This window comes from Amblyomma americanum, chromosome 9, assembly GCF_052857255.1.
Source record: "Amblyomma americanum isolate KBUSLIRL-KWMA chromosome 9, ASM5285725v1, whole genome shotgun sequence".
In the NCBI taxonomy this organism is placed as follows: domain Eukaryota; kingdom Metazoa; phylum Arthropoda; class Arachnida; order Ixodida; family Ixodidae; genus Amblyomma; species Amblyomma americanum.
Window position 1 is genome coordinate 18644699 of NC_135505.1, and position 20482 is coordinate 18665180.

Genomic DNA, 20482 nt, shown 5'->3' on the forward strand with positions numbered 1-20482 from the left:
CAGGATGGCTTGCGTTAGTTCCGCCGTGAATGGTGTTCCTCTGTCCGTGATGAGCACATCGGGGACGCCGTGTCGAAGAAGAATGCATTACACGAAAAATTTGGCGACTTCTGCTGCTGTTCCGTTCGGCAGGGCTTTCGCCTCGGCGTAGCGGGTCAGGTAGTCGGTCGCTATGATGATCCACTTATTTCCAGATGTTGACGTTGGAAAAGGGCCAAGCAAGTCCATGCCGATCTGCTGAAAGGGCCTTGTGGGAGGTTCAATGGGGCTCAGAAATCCTGATGGTAGTGTGGGAGGAGTCTTTCGTAGCTGACAATCTCGGCAGGTTTTCACATAGTGTGCGACATCGGCAGACAGTCGGGGCCAGTAATACTTGTCTTGAATGCGGCGGAGGGTGCGAGTAAATCCGAGATGTCCAGCTGTCGGCTCGTCGTGTGAAGCCTGTAGAACTTCTTCGCGAAGACAAGTAGGTACAACAAGGAGATAGGCTGTTTTGTTCGCTGTAAAGTTCTTCACAAGGACCTCATTCTGCACACAGAAAGAAGACAGTCCTCGCTTGAATGAAGCGGGGGGTGAAGAAACCTTGCCTTCCAGGTACTCGATGAGGCCTTTTAGGTTGGGGTCCGAGCGTTGCTGTTGAGCAAAAGAGCTTGCGCTGATGGGTCCCAGGAAGGCGTCCTCATCGTCGTCCAGCGGCGGTGCATCTACAGGGGCTCGTGAGAGGCAATCGGCGTCAGTGTGCTTGCGTCCGGACTTGTAAACGACGGTGACGTCAAACTCCTGGAGACGCAGACTCCATCGAGCGAGTCGGCCAGAGGGATCCTTCAAATTGGCAAGCCAGCAGAGCGCGTGGTGGTCGCTGACCACCTTTAACGGTCGTCCGTAAAGGTAGGGGCGGAATTTCGACGTAGCCCAGATGATAGCAAGGCACTCCTTCTCAGTTGTCGAATAGTTAGCCTCGGCCTTGGAGAGGGAACGGCTAGCGTATGCGATCACTTTCTCCAGCCTGTCACTTTTTTGAACGAGGACGGCGCCTAGTCCCACGCTGCTTGCGTCGGTATGAACTTCAGTATCGGCGTTTTTATCAAAATGCGCAAGGATCGGTGGGGACTGTAAACAACGCTGAAGTTCCTTGAAGGCTTCTGCTTGCGGCGCTTCCCATTTAAACGGCACGTCTGCCTTTGTCAGTTGGGTCAGGGGCTCGGCGATGCGCGAAAAGTTTTTCACAAATCGTCGGTAATATGCGCATAGTCCGAGAAATCTGCGCACTGCTTTATTATCGGCCGGCGGTTGAAACTGTTTAATAGCAGCTGTTTTCTGTGGGTCTGGGCGTACTCCTGCCTTGCTTACGATGTGGCCTAGGAACAGCAGCCCTTCGTAGGCAAAGTGGCATTTCTCTGCTTTCAAGGTTAGGCCAGACGACTTGATTGCGTCTAGAACTGTTCGAAGTGTTTTGAGGTGCTCTTCAAAGTTCGAGGCGAAGACAACGACGTCATCTAAATATACCAGTCAAATTTGCCACTTCAGGCCTGCCAGCACTGTATCCATTACTCGCTGAAACGTCGCTGGTGCGGAACAGAGACCAAATGGCATCACCTTGAACTCAAACAGCCCATCCGGAGTGATGAATGCTGTCTTCTCGCGATCTCTTTCGTCGACCTCAATTTGCTAGTAGCCGCTCTTGACGTCCATCGATGAGAAATATTTTGCGTTGCAGAGGCGGTCCAGTGTGTCGTCGATGCGGGGGAGAGGGTAGACGTCCTTCTTTGTTATATTGTTCAAGCGGCGGTAATCCACACAGAATCGAAGTGCGCCGTCTTTCTTTCTCACTAGAACAACCGGTGCCGCCCATTGCTGTTTGAAGGCTGGATGTCGTCATCGCGAAGCATTTCTTCGTCTTCGTCCCGGAAGGCTTGTCGTTCTCGCGGTGACACACGGTAGGGGCTTTGACGGAGAGGTCGGACGTGTTGGTCCGTTATAATGCGATGCTTGGCAATTGGCGTCTGTCGCACCTTCGGCGATGTCGAAAAACACTCACTGTAGCTTTGAAGCAGATTGCGGATCTGGTCTTGTCTGTTCCGGTGCAGGGCTGGGTTGATGTCGAAAGTGGGCGAGTTCTCTTGGTCAGGCGAATCTTCTGCGGAGGGGTCGGAGTAGGCAAAGGAGTCTCGTACGTCGGATATTTCGTCGAAGAAAGCAATCGTCGTTCCTCTGTTAATATGTCGGTATACTTCGCTGAAGTTAGTCAGCAGTACTTCGGCCTGGCCATTGCGCAAATGTGCGATGCCTCTTGCGATGCTGATTCCTCTGTCTAGGAGCAAATACATGTTGCCGTCGATGATGGCTTCAGCGTTAATGGCTTTCGTGGCGCCTACGGTCACGATAACGCTTGATCGGGGTGGGACGCTCACTTCTTCCTCCAGGACACTCAGGGCAATGTGATTTTCCCGAGTTTTTATCGACCCGCCGCGGTGGCTCAGTGGTTAGGGCGATCGACTACTGATCCGGAGTACCCGGTTTTAAACCCGACCGCGGCGGCTGCGTTTTTATGGAGGCAAAACGCTAAGGCGCCCGTGTGCTGTGCGATGTCAGTGCACGTTAAAGATCCCCAGGTGGTCGAAATTATTCCGGAACCCTCCACTACGGCACCTCTTTCTTCCTTTCTTCTTTCACTCCCTCCTTTATCCCTTCCCTTACGGCGCGGTTCAGGTGTCCAACGATATATGAGACAGATACTGCGCCATTTCCTTTACCTCAAAACCAATTATTATTATTATTATTTTTTATCGCAGCGATGGCTTCGTCGAAAGCGTGATCAGCTTGGATCGCAGGTCGATGATCGCCTGATGCTCATTAAGGAAATCTAGGCCCAAGATCACTTCGCGGGAGCATTGCGGTAGCAAACCAAAGGTCACAGGATAGGTATGTCCTTTGACAGACACTCGCGCTGTGCATCGTCCTGATGGCGTAATCAGGTGCCACCCGCGGTGCGAATTTGTGGGCCGTCCCAAGCCGTTGTGATTTTTCTCAGCTGCGCAGCGAATGTTCCATTCATCAGCGAGTAATGGGCTCCTGTGTCGACTAGAGCGGTAACTTTCCGGCCGTCGATAGTCACTTCTAAGTCGGAGGTCCTGGCTCTTGCATTGAATGTCGCTCTCGGCGTCGGGTCACGGCTTCGTCGCGTATGCGAGTCGCGGGTGGGGCGTGTGGTCGAAGCTCTTCTGGGTTACGGCGTCGTTTTCAAGGCAGCCTGCGTCGTGGTCGGGGTTCTCGTTGTGTGCGGCGTCGGTGCAGCGAGTGCCGGTTCTTCATGCGGCGTCGCGGGTGCAGCGTCTTCATGGGGCGTGGTCGGTGGAGGATCTTCAGCGTTTCGCTCTGGAGCAACCTAACCTCACCTCCAGAGGTTGCTCCCTTTAGTTTCCCCTACGGGGCTGGGAGACCTTCCTCGTACCGCGGCTGCATTGCTGCGGCGTGGCGACGCAAAGCGCGAGGTTGATGGCGCTGGTGAACACGAAAAGCGGTTCGGCGTGTACTCTTCTCGACGCAGGTACTCGTCGATTTCCTGCGGACGTTGTCCGAAGCGTGGTCGTGGTAACTGCATATCCTCGAAGACCGATACGTCGGTACGGGCAGTGACGAAGAATATGGCCGGCCTTGCCGCAATGGAAGCACAACGGCCGGTTGTCGAAAGTACTCCTGGCGTCGTATTTCCTGGGGCTTGAGCGTCGGTCATAGGCTGGGCGGGCGGGGGCTGGGAGGCGGCGTTGTGGAACAAGTGGTTCATCTCGGGGAGGACGTGGAGGCTGTCGTTGGGGCTGAGCAGTCCTTACTGCAGCGGCGTAGGTCATGGCCTGGGGTTCTGTGGCCGTCGGGGTGCCAAGTGCCTGTTGGAGTTCTTCCCGTACCACGTCCGTCAGAGTCGCTGCTTGTGGCTGTGGGGAGGATGGCAGTAATCGGCGTAGCTCCTCTCGGACGATTTCGCGGATAACTTCCCGCAAGCTGTCGCTGGTGGTGGCCAGCGTGTCCGAACGGATTGCACAGGCAGAAGAAGGGCGGTTGTACTGACGAGCTCGGACGTCGAGGGTCTTCTCAATCGTGCAGGCTTCTTGCATGAATTCCTCGACTGTTTTTGGCGGCTGGCGGACGAGGCTGCCAAAGAGTTGTTCTTTTACGCTGCGCATTAAAACTGAACTTTCTTTTCTTCGGTCATCCCGGGGTCGGCGCGGCGAAATAGGCGCTTCATCTCCTCGACGTAACTGCGGACGGGCTCATTCGGAAGCTGCATCCTGGACTCGAGGAGTCGTTCCGCTCTTTCTTTCTCACGACACTGGTGAATACCTTCAATAGTTCTCTCTTGAATAGCTCCCGTGTCGTAAGGGATGACTCCTAGTTTTCGTACCACGTGCGTGCGGAGCCATCCAATGAGAAGAACACGTGCCCAATTTTTGCCGCATCATCCCACTTGTTGAATGACGCCACGCGCTCGAATTGATCCAACCATTCTTCAGGGTCTTCGCCTAGGGATCCATTGAAAGGTGGCGGCCCCCGCGGCTGCTGCAGTATGATCGGTGTCGACATCTTTGGCGAGGTTGCGGTGCTCGTAGCAGCGTCTTTTCGCTGTCTGGTGCGGTCCGGCAGTTTCCCGAACTCAGGCTCTTCTCCCTGGAGACGTCGGCTGGCTCGCTGAGCTGCTGGCTCGTCCTTGGGTGTGAAGCGCTGAGGGCTGGCTTCACGACTTGAAGGGGGCGTCCGGAACATGGAAGGCCACCCCGCACCTCCACCAGATGTCACGTAGTGGTGACGGCAGTCGAAGCAGCGATGAAGACGGACGAAAGGGTCTTCTAAAAGAAAACTGTTTATTGGGCTGACTTGCACCCAAAATGGACTGAATCGCTCGGCGGCGGCGAAGCGACAAGCGTGCTCGGCGGTCGTCGAACAGAATGCCGGCCGCTGTCGGCCGTGCTCAATTTAAAGCTAATAGCAAACTTTCGAGATAAAGAGCGCAAAGTTACTAGAACATTCCTGAACAACGTAGAATCAGCTCTTCCTGGCTGCGATCAATCGAGATAAATCTAGTCACGTCTTGCGTCGCAAACAAAGCGATAAAGTGATGTGGCGGCAGATTTGAAAAACGAACACACTGCAAATATTCGCGCCATTATGAACGTCGTGTGAGGGCTAGTTATATTCTCTATATTTTTCAGTGACCTCACTGATGGCAAGACTATTTTGAATTGTATAGTACCTTTTCTGAAAGCCCGCTTAGGCAGTTTCTTGCCTTGGTTGATTGAAGGCTAACGTTGCTCTGATTATATCAGCCGTTACCTTAATAAATATCTTATAACCTGCTTGAAGCAATTTGATGGGTTTTTAATTTTTACTGCGCTAGATGACGACCCTTAATGAATTGATAATGTTAACGTTGAAAATTTAAAATCGGTTTTGAGGAATGGCAATGACCCGCCGCAGTGGCTTAGAGGTTAGCGCGGTCGGCTACATAACCGGTGTTCCCGGGTTTGAACCCGACCGCAGCGGCTGCATTTTTATGAAGGCCAAACGCTAAAGCGCCCGTGTTCTCTGCGATGTCAGTGGACGTTAAAGATCCCCAGGTGGTCGAAATTATTCCGGAGCCCTCCACTACGGTACCTCTTTCTTCCTTTCTTCTTTCATTCTTTCCTTTATCTCTTCCCTTACGGCACGTTTCAAGTGTCCAACGATATATGAGACTGATACTGCGACATTTCCTTTCCCCAAAAAACAATTATTGTTATTTTTATTAGGAATGGAAATAACGTACTATCTCACTTATCTCTATCTATATCTCTTATCTCTATCTCAATCATATTAACAGGTGGTTTTGCACAGCGTTGTAAACAGCTGTGGGAGGGGAAGCAGCAATTTGTGTAGGCACTCTGTTACAATCATGTATTGTTCGTGGGAAAAACTATATTCGAATATGTTACGTCGGGAATTGTACTCGCGCACTTTTAGTGTGTGATCACGGTGAAGGCGGAAACGTAACTCGGAAACGTAACATATATGTATTTCTGTTTTCAAATACCCCTTTTGCGTATAAGAACATTATAAAAGAAAAACAGTCTTAAATATCTTCTCTTTTTTTCAAGTAACGGCCACCCCAACTTGTCGAGCAAACCAGAACAGCTTTTTTCGAAATTAAAGTCGCCTGAGACAAACCTAGCAGCCCGTTTATGGACACGCTCCAGTTCCTCAATATTCTGTTTTGTTTGCGGGTCCCAATTGGCCCAAGCGTATTCAAGTGCAGGACGTACGTTGGACATGAATAACTTCTCCTGGAGTGTAATTGGCGGCGCATCCCTAAATTTCCGTCGGAGGAAATTTAATGTGCGGCTGGCTTTAGCCGATATATAATTGACATGTGTATTCCATGAGAGGTCACCTGAGAAAAAGACTGCCAAGTACTTATAAGTTGAAACAGCAGGTATGTCTGAGCTGCCAAGAAAAAAGTCTGTATAGAATTTTTTTTCTTCTTTTTTGTAAACGGGTGAGATTGTGTTTGGAGCGATTTAGCGCCATATTCCATTTTTCGCACCAAGAGAACACGGAGTTGAGGTCATGTTGCAAAGTAGCTGCATCTGCTTCCGCAGAAATGTTGAGGTAGATACAGCAGTCGTCTGCATAAAGTCTGATTTTACTTGTAATGTTGCTAGTGAGATCAATTATGAATATTAGAAAAAGGAGAGGACCTAAGCCGATCCCTGCGGAACACCTGAAGTCGCGCCCACCCTTGCAGGACTGATTCCGTCGTAAACTACGCACTGTTTTCTTTCTACAAGATATGCCTTTATCCAGCTGAGGAGTGTATTAGAGATATTTATGTGTGAAAGGTTGTGAGCAACTAAATCGAACGCTTTTCGAAAGTCCAGCAAAATACAATCTATCCGACCAGAGGAATATAAGGAAACGGAAATGTCATGGTTGAATTCTACGAGCTGTGTTTCACACGAGACATCTGATCTTAATCCATGTTGTGTAGAACAGAAAAAGTTACTGTTGGGTAGATGGCTAATTAACTGAGAATATATGACAGACCGATAAGCTTACTGTCCGTTGCCTACAAAGTCTTTACTAAGGTAATCGTTAGTAGAGTCCGGGCAACCTTAGACTTTAATCGACCAAATTACCAGGCAGGCTTTGGTAAAGGATATTCAACAATAGATTATATTCACACTATCAGGTGATAGAGAAATGCGCACAGTATAACCAACCCCTATATATAGCCTTCACTGATTACGAGAAAGCATTCGACTCAGTGGAAACCTCACCATTCATAGAGGCATTGCGGAATTAGGGTGTAGAAGAACCTTATGTGAAAATACAGGAAAATATCTATAGTAACTGCAGAGCTACCATCGTCCTCCATAATGTCAGCAATAAAATTCGAATAAAGAAGGGTGCCAGGCAAGGAGATACGATATCGCCAATGCCTGTTTACAGGGGGTATTCCGAGGCGTGAATTGGGAACAGTTGGGTATAGAGTTAATGCAGAATTCCTAAATAATCTGTGACTCGCTGAAAACATTGCCTTGCTGAGTCACTCAGGAGATGTACTGCGAAGCATGATTAATGATTTAGACAGGCAGAGCAAAACGGTATGCCAAAAAATTAACCTGCAGAAAACCAAAGTAACGTTCAAAAGGGAACAGCAGTTCACAATAGCAAGCGAGGCGCTGGAAGTGATAAAGGAATACGTCCTTAGTGCAGTTAGTGACAGCTGATCCGGATCATGAGAGGGAAATAACTGGAAGGATAAGAATAGGTGAAACTCATATGGCAGGTTCTCTCATATAATGAAAAGCAGTTTACCGATATCCGTCAAGAGAAGTGTATAACAGCTGTATATTACCGGTGCTCACCTACGGGGCAGAAAGGGGGGGGGGGGGGGGGGCTAACGAAAAGGATTCCGCTTAGGTTGAGGACAGCACGTACAGCGAGCCATGGAAAGAAAAATGATAGGTGTAACGCTAAGAGACTGGAAGCGGGCAGGGCGTGTGAAGGAACAAACGCAGGTTAATGACATCCTAGTCGAAATCATAGAGGAAGAAATTGGCTTGGACAGGGCATGTGATGCGAAGGCAAGGCAACAGCTGGTCCTTAAGGGTCACGCAGTGAATTTGAAGAGAAGGCAAGCGCTGCAGGAGGCGGTATAAAGTTAGGTGGGCGGATGAGACTAAGAAGTTGCCAGGCATACGGTGCGCGCAGCTGACAATGAACCGGGTCAGTTGGAGAGACATAGAAGAGGCCATTGCCCTGCAGTAGGTGTTGTCGGGCTGATTATGATGATGATGATGATATGACATTCTCGAGTGTTTTGCAAGACAGGCTGGTCAGAAATATGGAGTGATAGTTACATGTTTTATTTTTATTACTGGTTTAATATACTGGACCGACATTGGCGATTTTCCACTCAAGAGGTGAATCACAACTTTCCAAAGATTTTTGAAATAATTCGACTAGATACCGGGCACCTGCAGGAGCACAATTTTTCAAAACGTAATTGGAAATGTTGTCAGGCCCTCGTGCTGGTGTAACCTTAATTTTCTGTAAAAAATGCATGATTCCCCGTTTATAAATTTCAATGTCTTTCATTCTGGTCAGGATGCTTGTAGACTGAAAGACCGTCTGTGTAGTAATATTCAATTCAATTCAATTTTATTCAGGAATGCATGTGAAAAAGATGAATACGATAAAAGTAGTACAGCAGGAGGTCCCATAGTACATGACTGTCAGGGGGACCTCCTAGAACAAAACAAGTGGGGTAGAATAACAAATAAGGGGAAGCAGTGTAGTACGTAATTAGTGTTAAGATAGAACCTACAGAAAGCAATGGTGGCAATAAAAGTAAAAGCAACGGCAATAATAAAATCTGTAATGAAAACAAAATAAACATGTAGAATATCAACATAGTTACATAATACAACATACAACCAAAAACTGGGATATTGCTGTCTAGATCTGTTGACAGCGAGTCAACTAAATAACTTTTAATACGATGATGGAAAGTGTGAACAGTAGAAGATATTTCATTTTCACACGGCAAGGAATTCCAATGGGATATGCCAGCAAACACGGTAGCAAATTTTCCATAATTAGTCCTAACTTTAGGGAAAAGGAAATTTTTACGGTGTTGAAACCTAGTAGGGTTAGTATTAATAAGTTGATCAGTGACACCGTCAATGTGAGCGTGATGATAAATTAACTTGTACATAATTATGGATAATTTTAGAGTAAATAATTGTTGGAGGGGAAGTATGTTCAAGCAGTGATAGAGCGGTGAAGAGGGCGATTGCAATGAGGAGAATGTCATGAGCCTGATGGCTTGATTTTGAAGGCGCTGAAGTATTTCAGTGTGTGTGAAGTATGTATTTTCCCAGCAAGACAAACAGTAACTAAGGTGGCTATGGATATAAGCATAATATATTGAACGAATGATATGTGGTTGAAAATATGCACGCGTTTTGATTATGATATGAATGCCGAAGGAAACTTTTTGCAGGAGTGATTGAACATGGCGATTAAACTTTAGGTGCTTATCTAGAGTGACGCCTGTGAAAAGTGTAAATAGTTGTCTCATCCGCATACAGTATGCATTTCGTGTGATTTAGTGCAACAGGTAGGTCATTGATGGACATTAACAACAGTAAGGGGCCTAGTATGGATCCCTGCGGGACACCTGTGGTTACGTCTTGAGTGTTAGAAAAATTATTATTCACAGAAACAACTTGCGATCGGTTACTGAAATAAGTGTGGATGAACTCAAGAGGTGCACAGGAAATTCCAAATGATTCAAGTTTATGAATAAGTATTAGATGGTTAATTGTATCGAAAGCTTTCGTAAGATCGGTGAATATGGCTCCAGCAATTAATTCATTGTCAGTGGCTTGTCTGACTTTTTAAATGAAAGTGATGAGTGCTAGTTCGGTAGAATGATCCGCTCGAAAGCCGAACTGTTGGGTAGCTAAAGGTTTGAATTTATTCTGGTAATTTGTTAGTCGCGAGTAAAAGTTTCTCAACTACTTTGCTGAAAAAGGGAACGATGCAGATGGGATCAGAAAGCACCGACTGGAAACAAATATTGAAGCTGTTAGCTTTGGCTTTCGAATCTTTTCCAAAATCAGTCCCATCTAGTATGTCAGGCAGAGTGGCACTCGTGTTTCTTTTACTTTTAACATATTTCCAGACTTCCTTTGGGTTTCTTTTTACCCTTTGGCCAAGTGGGTTCAAGTATGCCCTTTTAGTCTTGCGTATCTCATTGAATAGGTTCTTAGTTTGCTTTCTCATCTCAGAATACAGAGTGAGCGCAGGCGTATCACAGTATCTACAAAACAGGCGTTTACGTCTATTAATAATAGCTCGCCACTGTCTATTCATCCAGTTCTTATCGCCAAGACGCTTGGTGAAATGAGGCGGGACGACATGAAAGTGTGCATCATGGATAAGATTTCAGTTTTAAATAAGTTCCAGAAAGAATCTATATTCTGAAACGATGCTCGTGATATAAAGTCAGGACAAAACGCATCGAGTTCCTGCGTAAAGAAAACATAATCCAATTTTTCGTTAAAAAAAGACTGCGCGCTTTAGTGTGCTGTCTCTTCATTGAATTACGAGATAATTTTGCTATAACTACATCATGATCGCTTATACCTGGCAGTGTTGTGGCAGATGAGACTAAGCTGAGGTTTGAACAAACTGGAATAATAAGTGGACATTGATCACTTCACGGAAAGCGGTATATAATAGGGATGTAGTGTGAAATACTGGTTGCAATGCATTGTACACTAGGCATATTAAAATCTCCGCCAAGAATATTTTATGCTGCCCTTAAAGCTAATAATGAGTTAATGGGCTTGGGAAGGACATGAACTGTGAAAGCAACATAACGGATGGCCTTTAAGGGTAGCGCAGTGGATTTGAAGAGAAGGCAAGCATATCAGGGGGCGGCAGAAGGTTAGGTGGGCGGATGTGATTAAAAATTTTGTGGGAATAGGGTGGCCGCAGCTGGCAGCAGGGGAAATTTGAATTAACACTCTTGTCTGGACGAGTTGGTTCATTTCTAACAAATAATGCACTTGCGCAAAGAAAACAGGACACAACAAAGTAACACATACGACAAGAACAGAGCGCAACTTCCAACTAGTTTATTAAGAGCAGGCAACTTAAATTGGTAAATTTGAGTGACATGGGATAGGCCTTTGTCCTGCAATGGGCGTATTCAGGCTGGTGATCATGAACCCAGGCGTGATGGTGAAGATGAACCTTGCTCTTAAGGTATTGCGTTTTTCTAGCACAGTCTATACTCTCCGTCTATCAACAGATCTGCTGCTACCTGATCCTCACCAGCTGCTTTGCCACTTTGCATTGCTCCTAAGATTTTCTTTGCTTCCTCTTCAAAGACTGTTGGGATGGCCCATTGCTGTATGATGCTGTCTATCTCAATTACGTCCCGATTACATTGGCTATTGTACATATTCGAGTAGATCTATTTGGCTCTTTTGACTATATCTTGACCATAGCGGTAAAATCATTGCCCTAGGTGTCCTATCTTGTACACCTGATGTTTGCCTAAGGCTAATTTCCTCGCGACCGCTTTTACACTACCTCCATTCCTTAAAGCATCCTCGATTATCTCCATACTATACTCTCATACATACTCTGTTTTTTGGGTCAAAAACTTTCATGCTTTGGCCAAGAAAGCATAGAAGCCAGCGTACCGGAGCGGAAGCTTTCTAACGCATCTAAGCTGTCAGACAGGACATGCACTGCAGGCGCACAAGATTTTGCTCAATCTAGGCGCAAAAGCAATATCCCAACCACGCTATCGACTGTACATTTACCACAGAATTAAGGGGCTGCAAACTCGCAGACCGATAACATATATCGCAACATGGATTGTTTCTCTATAGGATACACGGCAGCCACATTCCTCACTTTCCTCCTAAATTCTGCCGCTTAGAGAACAGGTTTACCCTTCCTGCAAGAGTGGCAGATCGGGCTAGTTGGTAATTTTCCATAATGCGATACAGCGCGAATAAAGACGGGGACGAAGCGAGACAAGACACCACAGCGCTGTCGCAATGCAAGTGTCAACTACTGCGAAGGTGTTACCAAATGCCAGTCGGACTGTTTGGGCTCTAAACACGCACAGTCACGCACAATGATGGAAGATGGAAGTCACAATGACTGGCATTCTAGACAATCACCGCGGCGCGTTGCCATGACGCCATTCGAGGCCTCCCTGAGTCCAGACTAGTCAGCGTGACGGGCTGCACTAGGGACAGTGTACACTAGGGAGTACACTAGGGAGTACACTTGAGTGTACACTAGGGACACCAACACCGCCTGAGCAAAAAATGTGGACTTGACAGGGATCAATCTAACTTAACTGAGCTAAGTAGTGTGCAGGAGTAGTAACGTGTCTGCGGACGGCCGCTGAATTTAGAAGAGGTCTCAAAAGAGCTTTGCTTTGTGCGACAGTTTTCTGACCTTGATCTCTCTCTCGTGGTAGGTGCCACAACTGTTACTAAAGCGGGGAAATGGAGCTCCCGCCGCGGTCGCTGCAGAGGACCCTACACGTCACTAAGGTGAGGTCCATGACTTCCGTTCGCTTCAGATATCGGGAACAGCATATCTCGAGCCGGAACATTGCCAGAGCAAGCTATAGTTCGCTTCAGATATCGGGAACAGCATATCTCGAGCCGGAAGATTGCCAGAGCAAGCTATAGGTAGCGGTAAGCATGACCAGGTAAGAATCATTGTGAGCTAATTATTTACAGGTGCACTGTTTTCAAAAGCCCAATTTTAGTGTGATATTCAATAAAGAGGTGCAGAAAAATGCGGCTTGCATACGTACTTATCCACCTGCTTCAAGTGAAGCACAGAAAAAAACCCGTTCCAGTAGTCTCTGCGCACAGCTCCCACCGGAGTGTTCCTTTGTACTGAAGAAGAAACAAACAAAAGACCAAAAAGAGCAATTCTTAACAATTCTCTTTCGGCTGAAGGCTGAATTGTCGAATTTGTGAGAAACCATTTTCTGAAATGTACAGCGTGAGGTTATTTCTCCCTTTTTAGCGGGAATATAACTTTTCATGCGCTGCGAGCGAGGCAATCAACAGAGACCCACGCGCACAAACACACGAGCGAAATGAGCATTCCCTGTGCGAGTGCTTGTGGTCGGACAGAACACAAGAAGGAAGCGACAGATGCCCTTCAAAGGGAAATGCCCTTTCTCTCCTTGGGCCGGCTAGAGGGAACTCGCAGCGGGCGGCAGATGAATGAAGAATAACCACGGTGTCATGGAAATCGGTCGATGCCATTGGCTGGAGGGCCTCCTTTGAAGGGCATCTGCCGCTTCGTTATTGAGTTGTGTCCAACTTGAGTAGTTGTAATGCTTCGGGGAGAGAGAGCACCACAGTGGCCTAAAACGAGCAACACGCATGCACTCAAGCATTCTTGTAAGGAAGAAAGGCTACGAAGCGTCTATTTTATTCACTTATACAAGCTAAGAAGTGCATTTTTGTTAACATTACAAAGCAAGCAAATGCACAACCAATAATGCATAGTACAAGAGCCGAACACGTGACTTCCGAATCTGAGTTCGGCAGTCCTAATAAGACATGCTTGAATTTTTGTTATCGCCATCATTTGCCTTACTACTGCATGCAGGAAAAACCCTGTCCTGTGAGTCACAGCTGCGGCCACCTTATTTCCGCAAACTGCTGCATCTCATCCGCCCGCCTGACTGTCTGACGCCCTCTGCTGTGCTTGCCTTCTCTTAGAATCCACGCTACTACCATTAAAGACCTTCGGTAACTTTGCCTTGAATGAATTAAATTCGCACAAGCCAGTTTGTTCTTCTTGATTTCAAGGAGGACATCATTAACTCGCGTTCGTTCCCTGACTCCCTCTGCACTCTTCCTAACAGCTACAGTTCCCTTTTCCATAGCTGTCTGAGTTATCCTGATTTTACTACATCATCTGCAGGAAATTAAAAATTCGACCACAAATTATTTTCTCGCGGCAATAGCATTCCGCATTGTAATACATATTTACTATGCCTCAAGTACCATTCCGTGGAAACAACACGATATGAAAACTTTGGTGTCGCTACCACTTGAACGCACGATTTACTATCCCCCGTCTTAGCTCTTTACTCACCGCGGTAAAACAGCTGATTTCAAAGTGGTGTGCATAAAGCATTTAATCATGCATAAATTCAAACAATTTTCCTTATTACAGCATATCATAGTGTAGCTAATAAAGGTCTCTGTATAAGGACCTACAGCAAAAAAACAGGACATGCATTGCGCGCGAAGAAAAATTTGCAGAATTTAAGACTCGCACAAAAATTCGCGAAAACATTTAAAATGCATGTTTCAGGCGTTATTACACCAGCAACGATATATGAATACGCAAAGTGGCAGAACTCGTCAAGCTAAACATTCAGATCAGTAAAAGAAAAAGAAATCAGCTGCCCGCGTAAAGCGCTTTGGGAAGCCCTAGCCGCTATGGAGAGAACTCGATCCGCAACACTTCTGGTGACACAAAATCGCGCACAAGAAACTCGGTACCTTCAGGGAGGCTCGGAAAGCGGCACCTCGGTAATGGCGAAAACCAAAGCTGCACTGTCGATAGTATGAGATGGACAGAACAGACATCTCGGCCAGAGCTAAAGTGTTATCTCTTCAAACAAGGCTGTCACTTGCATCTGCAGAGGTGTCTATGTTGCTGCCCTGCGTGAAGACAGCTGTTGCTCAGCAGTGTCGGTGCGAGACGCCATCGGAGATGCCATGCGCTCACCATGACCGCATCGCGTCGGCAGTTCTCGCAGGCGGTTTAAATGTGCTCCCTTATAAGGCAAAATCCTCCTAAACTAGAAACACCCCTAAACTAAGGTTTCAGCGAACTTGCAGCGAGGGGGTCCGAATGCCTTAGGTCTTGTGCGCAACCAAGTCCTAAATACATAAACCCGTAGAAAATCACTTTAATGCCTGTATAAATATTACGCGTACACAATGCACCCAGGGACAGTAATGCTTTCGCATTCGCACACAAGTAGCCTTAAGTGCCTCTGGCGATGTTTTTTCTTTTCACATTTTTTTTTACAAACAAGAAGGTGCCTGGATTATTTCACAACGTGTGCTTATTGCACGAACCGAGAGCCAGAAAGCGGGTACTAAATCATTGGCAGGTAGACGCAATGACTTCCGGGACTGTACCTTGGATTCCTTTCCGGAAGATGAGCTCCAGAGTTGTGCAGAAAGGCAGCAGGAGGCCATTGCCGTCGTCAATGGGCAACACAAGGCAATGACGGCGAAGATCGAATATGTGGTCTGCGAAATCATGTGAGGCGAGCATTAAACTCCCCTGCAGGCAAGGGGATTCTAACATCTCAACAGTGGTGAAGTTATATCAGTGCATTTTTATTTGCTCATTAAGATATACTACAGCCCCGAAACTGTATAGAAGTGGGAATAGAGACAAAATAAAACCACAGGCTCACAACGGTATTCAAGCATTCCTTTAGTGGAAGCAAAGCCAGATGCCAGGACAGAGTTCAGCACGAAGAACAAAGGTCATCTTGAACATGCTGAAAAGGGAACAGCGCAAGCACTGGACGAAGAGAGGAACGTACAACACAGGAACGTACAATACGTTCCTCTCTTCGTCCTGTGTTTGCTCCTGTCCTGTTCCCTTTTCAGCAATGTTAAACCAACTAGCCCGCAACAACACCCTCGTAAACATGAACATACCAGTGTGGGCTTCAATGGGCGATAGATTTGGAGGATGATGGTACGTTGCGAGTAATGACCTCGATTGTATTGATTATTGGGTTCTTTCCGGCAATTATGACATTTTACGGGCGGAAAGAAACACATTTATTCCTCAAAAAAGTGGGTTAAAAATTTTCCCCGCCTCTAGATTTGAGCTCGTGACATAAAGACCGAAAGGACCCTCTGATAATCGCCGGAGAGGGCCTTTCCTGCACCAAAGCAGGAAGGGTCATACTTGATCGCCATGCAGTAGGCATCGAGCTGCCACCACTAGATACCAAGGCACAAATATCGAAACGCATCGCTCAGTCAATACTACTCACGCTACTACCTAAGGATATGCATCCTGCTCATCACGAGGAGAGAAGGAAATCTAGGGCAAAAGCTCTGCACAGAATGTACAGCCAACATGAACAAGCGGTATATGTAGATGCCGCAGAGTACCCACAGAAACAAGCGTTCGCACTAGCGGCGGTGGACACGAAAAGGCAGACTTAGTATCCAGCACTACTAAAACGAGATCCTTAGAAACGGCAGAAGAGGCGGCTATCGCCATTGCCACGATTAACACCAGTGCTGATAATAACTAAGCAACTCTAAATTCGGCATACGCAATTATGCGAGGGGCAGAATTTCTCAGGCAGTAATGAACATATTCGGTCAAACAAAAAAAAAACAGGCGGTGGTTTAGCTCTGGTTAAACATGAAGTGACGCGATAGCTACAGCTGGCCGAGTGGAACTTGGTCACGTGACCAACCAAGTGACGAACCACGTGATCAGCCACGGCACCGCGCCTCCGGCAGCTGCTCCGCACCACGTGACCAACCAAGTGACAGCGTGGCGGCGCAGCCACGGGGTGGCGGCGCCGCCGCGCTGAAGGCTGGAAATGCTACCGTAATGCAGCTATCGCTACAAAACTTCGGCACAGTTATTGAGTTGATATCGTTCCCTGCTCACTCGGGAAATACTGGTAACGAAGGGGCACACATCAAAGCTCGATTATTCGTCCGCCGAGCAGGGGACGCGGTAGTTACTGAGAGTTTCTCAAAGGACGGCCTAGCCTATCATAACATTACTAACCATTTTAAACTAGAAAGAAGGCTCTTCCTCCTCCAGACAAAACATTAGATAAGGAGCAGGAGACCACCTGGAGGCGACTGCAGACGCCATCCTTAATGGCTCCTTACTCACTATCAAAATTCTATCCCAGTGATTACGTCCTGGAATGTACACTATGTAGCGAAATAGCCAGTTACGACCACATATTGTGGAACTGTAAAAAGGAGCCGCCACCGGAATCCCTAATACAATTTTGTAGTCTCGAACAAAGCGAGGCCGTGTTGGTCAACTCAGACCTGGGCTTTAAAATCCAGGCCATTGATAGGGCTACTCAGGTCGCAGTCAGCCGTGGACTGATAGCCACCTAGCACGGATCATCTGCATTTTGCCTTGTGACGGAATTAATGTTTTGCAATCCAATCCCCGATCATTGCTGTTTTGATTTTCATGGCACTGGAGTCTAGGTTCTGGGATCCGCGCGAAATAAAAAAAAAACTCTTGACATACCGCAGCTTGATTACTGAAACGGTCGGTGATGGTGGCACCTTTATTTAAATTTTGTCCATTTATAGCATACAACAAGGTTCAGTGAAAATAGCGTTTTGTCGTTAAAGTGCTATAATCTGCTGATACAGGCCAACCTGCCAACCTCAATTTGTTTTTGAGTGCCCCGATGACGCCCAAGGTTAGCGAATTCCCGACATGCAAACTGCACGCTGTGCGCATACTCATTTCTTCCAACTTGCATACAAGTTCATAAGTCACTGTGTTCTTAGTCGCGTGCACTTTCTGGTGAAACGGTTATTATTCCGGTTAACCTTTCCACTTCCTCCTCCTGTTTTGTGTTATTGGGTGGAAGCTGTGTGAAGAAAAGGGGGACCGAAAGTGTTGCCTCAAATGAACGTTTAACAAATCCTCCTCGTCCCCTTTTTCTTTGAATTGGTGCGGAATGAATAACAAGGAAAAGGCCGCCACCACCTGGAAGACGTTGAAGTAACGAGCGTTAGCTTTAGTGGCCATGCGTAAAACGAAAATCGTTCCACATCCAGCGGGGCCAGTGAAGAAAGCCTTGAGTGGTTCGGAAAGTAATATAACTTTTCTACCTAGCGGAGCGATCGACGCTTAGCGCCACCTATCAGAGAAATTACGATGCACGTCTACCCTATGTCCGAGTTATACGTCAAACCTATGTCGAGGTGGAGAAGGAATTGAAGTTTTTAAAACGCCCTTGAGTTTTCTTAGCACCTTTTATTATCTATCGCTCTTTCTCTTTTCTCCTTTTTTATCTTTTTCCACACGTTTTAAGATTATCAGTTTGTTTTTACCTTCTTTTATGTTATGCGCATGCGTGTTGTTGCTCTGGGATGGGGTGTGGTTTACTGTCGCATTTCATTCATTTCAGTTGTAAGTGTAGCAACCGTCCTGTCTTCGCCCATCTTCGTCCCGTCCATATGGTGCGTTTTTGTTTATGATACGAGTTTTACGGTCCTATTTCTATATCGCAACCCATAGGGTTTTATTTGCCTATAAAGTTCGGTACGGTACACAGCTGTCCCCGCATAGGTGCCTCTTGTTGTAAGAATATATATAGCGGAACGAATCCAGATGTATGCTTATAGCGGTCCCGTAACGGGACACGCTGACGGTCTTCGCAGAAGCAACGTACCAGGCTGTAGCGCAGCGGACCCCTGGACGCCGCCATTGAGCCCCCAGCAGGAGGCGCGCCCCCCTTCATGATCGTCGCCCCGGTGCGAGGCCTCTCGCCGGCTGCCCGGGAATACGTGCTGCCCCGCTGGCCTCGGATCCTGGTGCAGGTGCTGCCCCCCCCCCCCTCCCCCCCAGCGTCCCACCTGCTGGCCCAGCTGCCCGGGCCGGCTCCCGCATGGCATCCAACTCCCCCCCCCCCCCCCCCCCCCGGAGGACCGATAGACGTTCCGTGCGCCTCCCCCAAAGACATACTGTTTCAACTTCTCTTTGAGAAGTGAGGCCTCAGCTGACGTTATCGTCGACGGCTTTGAGGCAGTCGTTGGCCCTAATTGGCTGGAGACACTCCAGCACTAGGGCGGCTTCAAGTTTTACATCGCCGTAGCCTCGGCTGCGGCGGCGCTAAAGCTGTTAGCGGAGGGCGCCTTCGTTGTGAATGGCGCCTCCGTTCCGGTCACCTGCGTGGGTGCTGCTGCCGTCCCCATCACCGTGTTTCGGCTGCCCCCCTATGTGGGCGACGCTTCATTGGCCTTCGCGCTGAGTCCTTACGGAAAGGGGCTCGAGGTTACCCGACCATCCCTGAAAAGCCGCCGGCATGTCGACAACGGGCAGCGGCAGGTGCGCATGGAGATGCGCAAGGTGGTGCCCCAATTTCATCACCGTACTGGGCTGCCGCGCCATGTGCGATTACCGCGGGGAGCATAAGGTTTGCTTCGGCTGCGCGCAGGAGGGCCACGTCGGTGTAACGTGCCGCATGCCGCGGTGCTCGCACTGCGAGGCCTGCAGCGGCATGCAGGCGATGCGAGGGACCACACGCGGCGGCTGATTGCCTGAGGCCGCGTTCCGATGCGGATGCGGCTGCCACCAGGAAGTCCGAGATGCCCCGAACCTAGCCGCCCAAGGAAGCTGGCGGCGACCACCTGCAGCTCCCGGCCGACACCTCCCAGGAGCACCAGGCTGAGGGCCACCCGGTCGACATCCCCCGGGAGGAGCTGGCCGAGAACAACCCGGCCGACAGCCCCCGGGCGGACCAGGCCGGAACACCTGCTGCAGGCAGCCTCACCAACGCGACTGCCGACGCGCTGCCGGAGAGCTCTTCGCCTTCGTTCGCCCGACGGCCTCGGCCGTCTCCTACACAGTGACAGGAGCTTTCTCCCCCGATCCACTATAACCCCTTTGGACCGGCGGACGAGGTGAGTCGGGATTCGGAGTCCACCTCGACCCTGACGGAGGAGGGTGGGCCTACCCAGAGCGGCTCCATGCTGCGCCTGACGGGGGACCTTACCTGCGCGCAGCGCCAGGACCTCACCCCATATGACGACCACGGCCTGGCCTGCCGTGCGCCCCGCCGCCGGGAGGACGACGCGCAAAGAGCCAGCTCCTAAACGGCGCCCGACGTGTGTGTGATGTGATGTGTGGTTTCTTGTGATGTGCTCGCATTTCCTCCGGGCACCCCACGTATTAGCCATCACCGGCCTCAGTCAGCAGTACTGAACATGGGCGGGGGTGCCCCACGTTTAGACGCGTGGCGTTAGGATCCATGTCTGCCGACAGATTGGTCGAGCGTGGTAGCTCTTGAACGCGCGCTGGGAAGCCCGGATGGAGACGACGAAGGTCCCAAGTCGTGGGACGATACAAAAGCAGCCTTGCGATCGCTTTTGGATCGCGAAGGGAGCCAGCGCAGAAAGCGCATCACGGGCGAGATAAACAACACCCTCGCCCGTATACGCGCCGTGCAGCGAGGCGCGCCGCTAACCTTCGCGGTGCGCGATTATCTTAATTTACTTAAAGCGCGCTACCACACGCTACTCCACCAGTCTTAGCGTGAAGCAAGCCAGGCGCTCGTACAGGGCAGGCCAGTTTAGGATCCCTCCGTGCTACGACGGTTGCGAGCAGGTAGGCCGGACGA

The 20482-nt window shown here is 48.7% G+C and overlaps 1 protein-coding gene across 3 annotated transcripts in view; it reads right to left on the minus strand.

Annotated features, from left to right (window-relative positions):
- LOC144103818 (uncharacterized) overlaps positions 1-20482 on the minus strand; it is a 205264-nt gene that overhangs the window by 177663 nt on the left and 7119 nt on the right. For all 3 annotated transcript variants that reach the window (XM_077636519.1, XM_077636518.1, XM_077636517.1), the window contains exons 2-3: positions 15255-15368; positions 12890-12974 (exon numbers count right to left, since the gene is read on the minus strand). In XM_077636519.1, the coding sequence (XP_077492645.1) occupies positions 12890-12974; positions 15255-15368 (199 nt within the window). The remainder of the gene's footprint in view (positions 1-12889; positions 12975-15254; positions 15369-20482) is intronic.